Source organism: Muscardinus avellanarius, assembly GCF_963383645.1.
Source record: "Muscardinus avellanarius genome assembly, chromosome: 8".
NCBI classification, from domain to species: domain Eukaryota; kingdom Metazoa; phylum Chordata; class Mammalia; order Rodentia; family Gliridae; genus Muscardinus; species Muscardinus avellanarius.
Genome location: NC_137794.1, coordinates 25,932,397 through 25,944,836, shown reverse-complemented (window position 1 = coordinate 25,944,836; position 12,440 = coordinate 25,932,397). Strand labels below are relative to the sequence as shown.

Below are 12,440 nucleotides of genomic sequence, written 5' to 3'. Positions count from 1 at the left end.
TGGATTCAATTTTAATACCACATAAAAAAGGCAGTATTTCCCTAATCCTTTTCCAGATCTATCGTATTGAAAATACAAAACAGGCAGTATCATAACTTATTAAAAAAAAACAGTATTTTTCAGTGTTTTAAAAGTCACACTAATGATTTTAATCGGCTTTAAAAATGTTTTTTGCCGGGTGTGGTGGTGCACACTTGTAACCCCCGCGCTTGGGAGGTGGAGACAGGAGGATCGCACAGGTTCGAAGCCAGCCGCTTGCTCTGGCTTAAGAGACCCTGTTTCAAAAACAAACAAACAAACAAACAAACAAACAAACAAAGGATAGAATAGGTCTGGGAGTGTAGCCAAAAGTAGAAGGGGCTTCCAGGAACCCCAGTACCACCACCTTAAAAAAAAAAAAAAAAAAAAAAAGGAGGAAAAAGCTTAAATTTTGATTTAGGCTTTCCCAAGAAAATGGAAAGTTGCATGGTTAGGAAAAAAAATTGAAGCAATAACCTGGGAGTTAGAATTTTTTTATGTTAGCCATAGAAAATATGATAAAGAAATGATCCCTTTAATTTTTTTGGTATTAGGGATTGAATTCAGGGGGTTCTACCTCCAAACTACAACTGGAGTCCTATTATACCTTTTTGAAACAGGGTCTTACTAAGTTGTTAAGTCTAGCCTCAAACCTGCAATTCTCCTGCCTCAGCCTCCCAAGTACTCCTGCCTCAGCCTCCAAGGCATGTACCACTATGCACTTGAAAAGAGTATGAATAAAGTAAATTAAGTATTTACTTTAGTAACCTACTTTAGTATATAAAATATTATTTTCCCTTTACTGTTTTCTTATTTTATGGTTTTTTTTTTGGGGGGGGGTACTGGGAATGAAACCCAGGGGCATTCTGCCTCTTAGCTACACCTGGCCAGCCCTATTTTTTATTCTTTTATTTTGAAACAGGGTCTCACTGAGTTGCAAAGGACCTCACTAAGTAGCCGAGGCCGTCCAAGTACCCAGATCCTCTTGTCTCAGCCTCCCAAATGCTGAAATGAGAAGCATGCGCCACCACACCTGGCTTCTTTATGTTTTTAATGTAAACCTATATATAAATATGCATTTTTGTGGTACTGGGTATGAAACCCATGAGCATTAACCTCCACGCTAGGCCTCCAGCCCTATGTTATTTTTTCTTTTGAAACAAGGTCTCACTATATTGCTGAGGATGGTCTCAAATCTGCCATCCTACTCTCAAGCTTCCAAGTACTGATTATAGGCATGAGCCACCAGGCCCAGCATGAACCTGTATATTTTCATCTTCTATTTTTTCTACAGGTATAGCAACTTGCTAGGAATAAACTATTCATTTTTCACAATTCACTATATAAGAAAAAAGAAAACAATTCAAGAAGACAATTCAAAAAGACTTGCTTCAACTCTTTTAACAATATTATAAGCTTAAACTCAATAGACATTTGTTGGCATTCAAAACTGCAATTAGAAGTAGTTTCTAAAGTCCTTTAAAATATATATTATTGGCTTTTCAGGATATGGTTTGATCAGACAAACTGCCTACTAGCTTGTAATTCAGGCTAGTCAATCTCTGTTTCAGTGTTCGCAATTACAAAAACTGAAGCAAAAATATTCCTACCTCAGGCGGTTAATTAAGGTAATATGTATAATGTTCTTAAATGGTGCCTAGGACATGGTAAGTGCCACATGTGTGGATATTACTATTTTTCCTATACACACACACTTCTTTTTGTGTGTGTATGGGTCTGGGGATGGAACCCAGGGGTATTCGACCTCCGAGCTACATTCCCTGCCCTATTTTTTTTACTCTTTATTTTGAAACAGGGTCTCACTGAGTTGCAGAGGGCCTCACTAAGTAGCTGAGGCTGTCCGTGAACCGCGATCCTCAGGTCTCAGCCTCCCGAATGCTGGGATTACAAGCATGTGCCACCACACCCGGCTTACACACACTTTTTTTTTACTTTTAAATTTTTAGCTTGTTTAGTTTTTTTTAGTATTAATATGTTAATTATGACTATCAACATAGCACTCTTTAAAGTTCTATTTTCCTTAGTATTTTTTTTTTTTGGTGGTACTGGGGTTCCTGGAAGCCCTTCTACCTCCGGGCTACACTCCCAGACCTCTTTTTACATTTTATATTTGGAAACAGGGTCTCCTAAGCCAGCGCGCGCGGCTGGCTTCGAACCTGCGCGATCCTCCTGTCTCTGCCTCCCAAGCGCGGGGATTACAAGCGTGCGCCACCACGCCCGGCTTCCTTAGTATTTTAATACCTTTATACTGCTATTACTACTTAGTGTTTAATACTCCTACATGGCTATTAGTATACTTTAATTTTATTTCTTAAATTCTACTTTGTGTAATATAGTATAAATACAAAAACTTCAGGAAATATTTACATTTCGTTTTGCCTTCATATATTTCCTCTAACCTGTCAGTAGCAATGCTGTAAAATTCAAAGCGTAGAACTATACATTACATTTGATTTTGTAGGAATATCTCATAATTTTGTCACTCATGTACATATTACTGTGTACTATAAGCAACTTCTCATTGTTGTTTTGCATCCTTTCAAACAAAATCATAAAATATATCCTATAAAGGAACATTTTTTACTAATTTTAATAATAAGCAATACATGTAATAACCATTTACAAATTTCTCATATTAAGAACAAAATTTAGGAACCGGGTGTGGTGGCGCATGCTTGTAATCCCAGCATTTGGGAGGCTGAGACCTGGAGGATTGCGGTTCACAGTCAGCCTCAGCTACTTAGAGGCCCTTTGCAACTCAGTGAGACTCTGTTTCAAAATAAAGAATAAAAAATTGGGCAGGGGGTGTAGCTCGGAGGTCAAATGCCTCTGGGTTCCATCCTCAGACCTGCAAAAAACCCCCAAAAAACAAAAAAACAAAATTTAGGGAAGAACCCTGAAAAATATAAAACAGGACTCAAAAAGAAGTGTTATTTAAAAATAACTGAATGCATGTAGTGTTCATATTAAATATTTTATGAGCAGGATGAAGTACATGGGTAACAGAAATAAGGGTAAAAACAGATTTAAAAGGTCAGGCCTTGGGTGGGCATGGTGGCGCACGCTTGTAATCCCCACGCTTGGGAGGCGGAGACAGGAGGATCGTGCAGGTTCAAAGCCAGCCATGCTGGCTTAAGAGACCCTGTTTCCAAATATTAAAAAAAAGTACAAAATAGGTCTGGGAGTGTAGCCCAGAGGTAGAAGGGCTTCCAGGAACCCCAGTACCACCAAAACAAACAAACAAACAAACAAAACAAAAACAAACAAAACACAATAAAAGGTCAGGGCTTAAGTTTGTAAGTTCAAGGTGCTTCTAACTTGGAACTCTCAGAAACTAAATATAAGGGTTAGGTTTGTATTTTTTATATTATTTTTGCACTGTCTTTGGATACTGAAAATAATAGAACTAGAGTAAAAACTGAATGTGTATGTGGAAAATGAGGAAGAGTTGTCACAACAGTTCTATTTAAGAAAAGGAGGTTAGGACATCCAAATGACCAACATGAGAAAACTGATGAATATAGCAAAAGAGGTTTGTTCAGAATATTGTGGGAGTTTAGAGATAATATGAATAATCTTGAGACACTCCAGGTAAAGAAATGGGACCATCACAGATAACCCTAAAGTGTTCCAAACCAGTAACTAAGAGGATAAAGCATCATTCTAAAAAAGTGATGAATGTTGAACTAAGGCAGGAGAGCAAAAAGAGGAACAGAAAAATCCATCAGCTACTAAGAAAGATGAATGTCTTAGGACACAGCAATTCAGTAGATATGGGGAGATGAATCTAAAACAATTTCTAAATTGTTATAACTATGAAGCAAAACTATTAATAGTTTAGTTTCTGAGATATGTCAGAAATTCTTGAATACCCTGAAAAAGGAAGGTAGAAAAATATGTGGCAGTTTATAAAAAAGGATTGAGAACTGGGGTGGAAGACATCTAGAACAGGAAGGTTCAGACATGCAGAAGCCTCATTTAAAAAACAGAGACTAACCACAGGTGGTGGCACACGCCTGTCATCCCAGTTCTTGGGAGGTTAATGCGGATTAGTAACTTAGTCCCAAAATAAGAAAAGAAGCTGGGTGTGGTGGCCCATACTTGTAATCTCAGCATTTGGGAGGCTGAGACAGGCGGATCTTGGTTCGCAGACAGCCTACAACAACCACAAAAACAACAAAAAGGATATATACAATCATGAACAAAATTAAAGAACTACTCCTTGTTTGAGCTTTGAGTCTACAGTGGAATGTTATTTATTTTTAATCACCAGGAAGACATGTTGGTTGATTATTTATTTATTTTTCTATCTATTTATTTATTTATGGTACTGGGGAAGGAACCCAGGGGCATTCTACCCCTGATCTATATATACCCCCAGCCCTATTTTTATTCTTTATTTTGAAACAGGGTCTCACTGAGTTGCAGAGGGCCTAAGTAGCTGAGGCTGCCCTTCAACTGAAATCCTCCTGTCTCAGCCTCCTGAATGCTGGGATTACAAGCCTGTGCTGCCACACCCAGCTGATAACTTATTTATTAAAGGTTTATTTAGAAAGTTTCCATGAGCATGTTTTCCAAATTGCTATTATATACTTACCTGCTTTATTACTAAGCTTATATAAAAATGTTTGGCGAGGGTCTGAGTGATCCCGACATGTCAGTTGTAAAAGAGAACCTGATTTTTTCCATTTCTGCATAAACCAGAGACCTAGAGAGTTACATATTATATAAGTATAAATAGCAATATAAGGTAACATATGCCAGGGTAATTAATTTTGATATATATTTTCACTTAAAAAATGACATCCCTCAAGCTTTTGTTTGCTGACCAAATACATATTTACAAAATATTTATTTTGATAACAAATAAAACATATGCATACATGTGCATAGGTTAACTCTGGGTTAATGAGTAACTCTGGTTGATGGAGGGCATGCTATTTCTATCCCATTCAGTAATGAAGGAGATAATAGCATACAAAGAACAAATTTGGGAAAATCTAGATATTTTAGTTTAAATTATAAAGAAGCAGAGGGAGAAAAACTTCAAATACAATAGTAGACCCAAATACTTTTTAGTTGATAGATAATTACAGTATAGTTACAGTAGACTACCAAAGTACCAACTCTTAGAATAAACAATTGGTTAATGGTTTCTAATAATAGTTGAATATATTTTTCATACTTATACTTTATATTATCAGTAACACATATTTATTTATATATTTTTGGCACTGGGAATAGAACCTTGGGACATTCTGCCTCCAAGCTAGGTCACTAGCCCTATTTTTATTCTTTATTTTGAAACAGGGTCTCACTGAATTGCAAAGGGCCTCGCTAAGTAGCTGAGGCTGTCTGCGAATCAAGATCCTCCGTCTCAGACTTCCAAATGCTGGGATTACAAGTGTGCACAGCCACACCTGGCTAGTAACACATATTTAAATGAGTCTTCTTTTTATAAAAATAAAAAAAATCTCAAATATCCCACAAGTGGTTTATGGAATTGTGGAATACTGACGTTCATATTCATCGCTTCTAACATCACAAAGGGAACAGGAAAAAGCTTTCTAATTGATTCAATCTGATAGTTGTTTATAAGGATGTCTGAGAAAAAGTTTTATGTAGAAAAAAATTCAAAGTACAACAACCTATTCATTTTGGGTTCTATTTTGTGTTATTAGGATTTCATTTTTCTCATATCTCAAATATAGAACTGGCTGTGCTTTGAAATCACTTATTTGAAATGGGATAGAAAGGAATTTGGTATGATTTATCAATGAAAGGAAGAAAACGGAAAAACAGAAATAAGGGTTTCAGGAATTAAGGAACAAGACAAAGAAATTTCATTTGTTCTTGTAATGGGAATGAATCGATGAAACAATGAACAATTTTCAAAAATCTAAGAGAAAAAGTAAGCCACTCAACAGGCAAATCAAGTACCAGATATTTATCAATGAAAATACTAACAGCTAATCAAAATTAGGGTCTTAACTTTTTAAAAATTTTTAGAGAAATTTTGGATTAATTTCCTATATTATTATTCCTTAACTGCTACAAAAACAAATAAAATGTTAAGATCCCTATAAAATATAATTTTGTAACATTAAATATATTTTTTGTTATCTGTTCAATTAATAGAATGAAAAAATAGCTTGCTTATATTTACTAAAAATATTTAGCTTTTGATGGAAAAAGGGAAAAATGCTCTTGTGACTTTTGTGAAATACCATCTCAATATGAGATTATTTACTTTCTAAAATTACTTTTATATTTTGTTACTTTTATAACAAAATGGGAAATTAACCATGAAATTCCGTGTATATGACAAGCTGGCTCTAACATAAACACCAGAAAATGGTATTTTTAATTTAAATTTTCTACCTATACCATATTTGTTATATAGTACAATAAAACTTTTTACCTGTGTTAACAAGAGCGCTGCTATTATACAGTGTACCAAGGTGAGGTCCAGAAAGAGACAGAAAAGTATGAAGTTTGTTGAGGTAATATTTAAACCTTGGTCTTGTAAGCACTGAACGGATTATTAAATTGCCCAATGAATGTCCAATAAAGCTTTAAGAGAGAAAAAAAAAGACATTTCTTCTATAGTATTAGCTTACAAAAAGAAATAAGAGCTGATATACTATACAAAAATGTAAAATAGTAAAAATTCAAAAATTTCAATTATGTTTTAAAATTATGACTAAATCATTAATTTTTATTTTGAATTAAAAAAATTTGAGAGTGTAGAAGATTCCTGTTAATTTAAATGTTTACTCTATCAATAAGATATTTTTATCAGAAAATTTTTGTCATAGTTTATACATGTATAGAAATAAATACATTTAAAATAATAATATAATGATTAATTTATAAATCTGATTCCTGAGGCACATACACAAATTATTCATTTGTTGTCATGACTTCTTACAAATAATGAAATTGTACTTATAAAATAGTACAACTTACAAGAAAGTATGTAGATGTTTTTTATTTTTCTAGTCTATACCTCAAAGTTTGACAGTTAAAAATAATTACTAAATTTTAAGACATGTAATATTTATATATATTTATGGGGTAAAGTGTGATAATTCAAAACATCTATACTATGTATAATGATCAAGTCAGAATAATCAACACTTACATCTCCTGAAACAATAAGCATTCCTATGTGTTGGGGACCTCTGGACCCTTCTAGCTCTACCCCCATCCCTTTTGCTTTTTTATGTCAAAACAGGGTCTTGCTAAGTTATAGTATGCTGGCCTCATACCTGCAATTCTCCTGTCCCAGCCTCCCAAGTATTGGGATTACAGGTGTGTACCACTGTTCCTGGCTTGGACAGTTTTACATGGCATAGGTAAAATTGGTGCAACCACTAATCTACTTTTTCTATCTATGAATTTGCTTATTGTGGATATTTCATACAAACAAAATCACATAATATGGTCTTTCTTTAAAATCTTAAGTTTTTTCTTTTCTCTTTGAGTTGCAGTATTTCAGTTTAGGATAACACTACAAATTGTTTAGTTTTTCTATAATTCATAGAAACATAAAAATAAATTGTGTGGCATTATAGAAGTTACCTTATTTTTGAGACTGTTAGACTATATATCTGAATATATTGTATAATTTCATCCAAAAGGCGATCGGTCATACTATCAAAATCAGCAAATGTATCATTCTAAACAAAAGCAAAACACATATTTTATGCTAAAATACATATAATCACATGAAAAACTACCTGAATATAAACACATTTTTAGTATAGGTAATGAAAATATGGTAAAGCCAGTATTTTTTAGAAGTTAGTGAATGTTATGTTCATTATACTAAAATGAGCCAAAAGAGTAAGTTTCTAAAAAGTTCAGTATTCCAATAATACTTATTTTATTTAGTTGTTTATTTTGTCTACTATTACTATTCAAAGAGACTGTTTCCAGCTGGGCGTGGTGCCGCACACTTGTAATCCCAGCATTTGGGAGGCTGAGACCTGAGGACTGCGGTTCGGGAACAGCCTCAGTTACTAAGTGAGCCCCGGTTTCAAAATAAAGAATAAAAAATAGGGCAGGAGGTGTAGTTTGAAGGTTGAATCCCCCTGGGTTCCAACCCAGACCCGCAAAAAAAAAAAAAAAAAAAAAAAAAAAAAGACTGCTTACTATGGCTTAATTAATGAAGTATCTGTACAAAAATGTGAAATTCTATAATATTTCATATGTTAAAAGAACTCACAAGTCAAAATAAATCACATATATTTTCTTTGGATGTATATTTATGTTAAGTTTCATAGAAATCAGAAAATCTTATTTCTACTACCACAGTACTGTTTTTGTTTTTTTGGCAGTACTGGAGATGGAACCCAGAGGTATTCGACCTCCAAGCTACACCTCCAGCCCTATTTTTTATTCTTTATTTTGAAACAGGGTCTCACTGAGTTGCAAAGGGCCTCACTAAGTAGGAGATAAGGCTGTCTGTGAACTGCGATCCTCCTGTCTCAGCTTCCCAAATGCTGGGATTACAAGCGTGCGCCACCACACCCAGCTTACCACAGTACTTTATGGCAAGCAAAAATTTATATACTTTGGTATAAAAACATTTGCCTCCACTGAAGACACTCCTATATTATACCTGATTTCTCTCAGACATAAGAAAATCAATTCTTCCTCCAGGTAGTCCAAGTTCAATGTAAGTTTTTACCAGTCGAAGATCTGCACTGTTACCTAAATAAAAAATGATGTTTAAGGATTAGAAGAAAAAGTACAAAGTGCACAATCATATATTTTTATAGTTATATAGTTTTATAAAAAATTTTATAGTTTTATTTAAACTGGTGTATTGGAGTCATAGATCTTAATGGGGTACAAGATGCATGACTAAAATTCCCCCTCACTCATTCAGCCCGTACCCAATTCCCAGCCCATCCCCTCCTCCCTCCCTCTTTATGCCTGGCTAAAAGATTGATTTTGGTATGTTTATAAATGTACATCATGTACATTAAGAAACTTCCATCCTGCCAGGCGTGGTGGCGCATGCTTGTAATCCCCGTGCTTGGGAGGCTGAGCCAGGAGGATCAAACAGGTTCGAAGGCAGCCTCAGCTACTTAGTGAGGCTCTCAGCAACTTAGTGACACCCTGTTTCCAAATAAAATATAAAATGGGTCTGGGAGTATAGCCCGGAGGTAGAAAGCCTCTGGGTTCCACTCCTAGTACCAACAACAACAACAACAACAAAAAAAAAAAAAAAAAAAAGAAAGAAATTTCATCCTCCCCCCTCCTATCCTCCATAATTAGGTCTCCTTATTTGCTCATCTAGAGTTTCTTCTTCCTCGTCTAAAGTTCCTATGACCTTTATTCTCCCTAGCTTCCGCATATTAGGGAGAACATCCGATTTTTTACTTTTTGTGACTAATCTCACTTAGCATAATGTTCTCTAGTTCCATATGTATGTATGTATGTATGTATGTATGTATGTATGTATATATATATATATATATATATATATATATATATATATATATATGCTTAATCACAGTAATGAACTAGACTAGTTCTAGTTGAGACTTAAAATTTGGTGCAGTTGCCTTAATTGGAAATGAATACTGAATCTTATCAATGTTTCTTACTTGATTTGTTGATGTAGCATATCTTATTAATAAGGGCTTTTGTTGTGTGTGTAGGGATTGAACTCAGGGGCATTCTACCTCTGAGTCTCAGCCCAATTTTTAATTATTTTTAATTTTTATTTTGGAATAGGGTCTAAGTTGCAGAGGGCCTCACTAAGTTGCTGAGGCTGGCCATGAATCTGTGATCTTCCGGTTTCATCTTGCCAAGTTCTGGGATTACAGGCATGCAACACCACGTCCATCTATTAATAATTTTTTATATTAGTTTAACTTCAAATTGTGGGAATTAAACTCGGTTGTAATAACTTTAATATACTGATTTTATTTGCTAGAATTTTATTAAGTCTATGTCAGGCTATTTTACTGCTTTTTGGGGGTGTCGATGTGATATTGCCATTAGATTGGGTAATAAGATATTTTACTTTTTTTTTGGTGTGTGATACTAGGGGTGGAACCCAGAGGCTTTTCTACCTCCTGGCTATACTCCCAGGCAATAAGGGTCTCACTAAGTTGCTGAGAGCCTCACTATGTAGCTGAGGCTGGCTTCGAACCTGTGCGATCCTCCTCTCTCAGCCTCCCAAGCACGGGGATTATAAGCGTGCACCACCACACCCGGATGGTATGTAACTTTAAGGAATGGGCTGCATTCCATCATTTCTTCCTATTATTCTGGAACGACATATAACATAGGGCTAATCTATTTCTAGAAAATTAAAAAAAAGAATCTGCCACAGATTCTATTGGATCAAGAAGTCTTTCATGGTGGATAATTCTTTGAAAGTTTTATTGTTTAAGTAGGAGAGGAAAGGTTACTATTGAAGTCTTGAAGGTATTTTATTTCTTTAGAGCCTTTTCTTATTTAAAAAGAAACTATTATTTTATGATAATTTAGAAGCAAAGATTTTTTTTGGTATTTTTATAACCCATAAAATCTCACTTGTATCATCATAATACTAATACATGATTAGTCTAATATTATTAGGACTCTTCTAACAATTCCTATACCTAGGATAAGCTTGCTGAGTCAACAAAACAACTATCATAAAGTCACAGCACGGAAGCCAGGTGTTAGAATTTTTTTTCTTTCTTTTTTTTTTTTTTTGTGGTACTGGGGTTCCTGGAAGCCCTTCTACTTCTGGGCTACACTCCCAAACCTATTTTTACATTTTTATTTGGAAACAGGGTCTCCTAAGCCAGCGCACATAGCTGGCTTCGAACCTGCGCGATCCTCCTGTCTCTGCCTCCCAAGTGCGGGGATTACAAGCGTGCGCCACCACGCCCGGCTCAGGTGTTAGAATTTAATCTATATTTTAATGATCATCCTTAGTTCCTAGAAATATTGAATTTTCTAGCCTATAAGGTTTAAGCAGCAAGCTAAAAGAAGTAGAAAAACTCTCTAAGGGGGACAAAATGATTACTATGAGGTGACAACTGATAAAACCAATAGTAAAAAAAAAAAAAAAAAAGAAAATAAAAATTTAAACAAAATGTTATTTTATGGAAAGTTTTACTTAAAAAGGAAATTTAACTTTACAATTAGTAAAATTAAGGAGATTTCTGCTTCAGAATATTCAATTAATTTAAACCATTATATATTAACTTTAATTTCAAAAAGTAAACAAAGCTAAATGAGATTAAGGAAGAAAAATATACTGAGTTGCTATGGGTTACATCAATAGATATCACATACCATCTAAACCATGCACACAGACAATAAGATGTATGCCATCCTCAGAACCGTCTTCTTCTTCCAGGCTAAAATAAGGTACTGAGGATGCCAGCAGAGGAACATCACTATACATGAATCCTGGGAGTTTAAGTTGCTTCAATTCTTCTTTTGCCTGAAGGAAGCTGAAGTAAAATAATTATTAAAGATACTCTTTACTAAGGGTCAGTTTTCAGAACCAAAAGAACAATCTTCTGAATTTAGAAGAGGAAACCCAGCCATATTTGGTTTGAAAATCATGAAAATATGTAGGATCACCTACATGACTTAAATTACAGAATTTTTTTGTAAGGACATATTCTGATCAAATACAATGAGAACCTTAAGTCTGAAGTCACTTAACAATATGCTTTAAAATTTCATACCAACTAAGAAAATATTAGAAGTGATTATACTTCCTGCAAAATGTAGTATAGAAAAGCTAGGACAAGTACTGAAAAAATTAAAGTCTGATCTTTATCATGTAAACAAATCTTATCTTCTTTTTAATCTTACATAAATGGAAGGGAGATGTTACTCTGCATAATGAATGTAGCAGTGAGAATTGTATTCAGTAGGTTAGGTTATTTCTATTTTTCTCTTAAAATACCAGTAAGAAGGAGCAGGACCAAGTGGGGAATATAGATATAATTGCTGGCATGTACTCTTTTGGAATGGTTGAAAGATCTAACCAACATGAAGATTGCAAACATCAAAATTATTACTACTTAACATTGTATCACTGAAACTGATAAAAGTATAAGTTAAACTGATGAACACTACAGTGAGAAGGATACACCATGTGAAGACAGACCAGTGCTTTCTAATAACCCAGAGATACTGAGAAGAACCCAACTGGTGGTGTAATCTTCAGCCTCTTAACATATTACAATTTTTAAATTGGTCATGTCACCTCATTGGTTTCACTAGCTTTGGGTTCTATAGGTCTTAATATCACAAATAAATCAGAATAATCTATGAACTAAAAAAAATCTACACATGCTGACTTTTCACTCCAGAGAGTAAGATTCAGTCTAGGGTGAGGAAGCAGAATATTTTGAGAATCCATGTATGCT

At 34.5% G+C, this 12,440-nt stretch overlaps 1 protein-coding gene across 8 annotated transcripts in view; it reads right to left on the bottom strand.

Annotated features, from left to right (window-relative positions):
* The window catches only part of FAM135A (family with sequence similarity 135 member A), a gene marked incomplete at both ends in the record, with an annotated part of 117,963 nt that overhangs the window by 8,849 nt on the left and 96,674 nt on the right, over positions 1 to 12,440 (bottom strand). For all 8 annotated transcript variants that reach the window (XM_080699924.1, XM_080699925.1, XM_080699927.1 and 5 more), the window contains 5 exons: positions 4,637 to 4,747; positions 6,461 to 6,612; positions 7,624 to 7,721; positions 8,666 to 8,757; positions 11,350 to 11,510. In XM_080699924.1, coding sequence (XP_080556050.1) covers positions 4,637 to 4,747; positions 6,461 to 6,612; positions 7,624 to 7,721; positions 8,666 to 8,757; positions 11,350 to 11,510 — 614 coding nt within the window. The remainder of the gene's footprint in view (positions 1 to 4,636; positions 4,748 to 6,460; positions 6,613 to 7,623; positions 7,722 to 8,665; positions 8,758 to 11,349; positions 11,511 to 12,440) is intronic.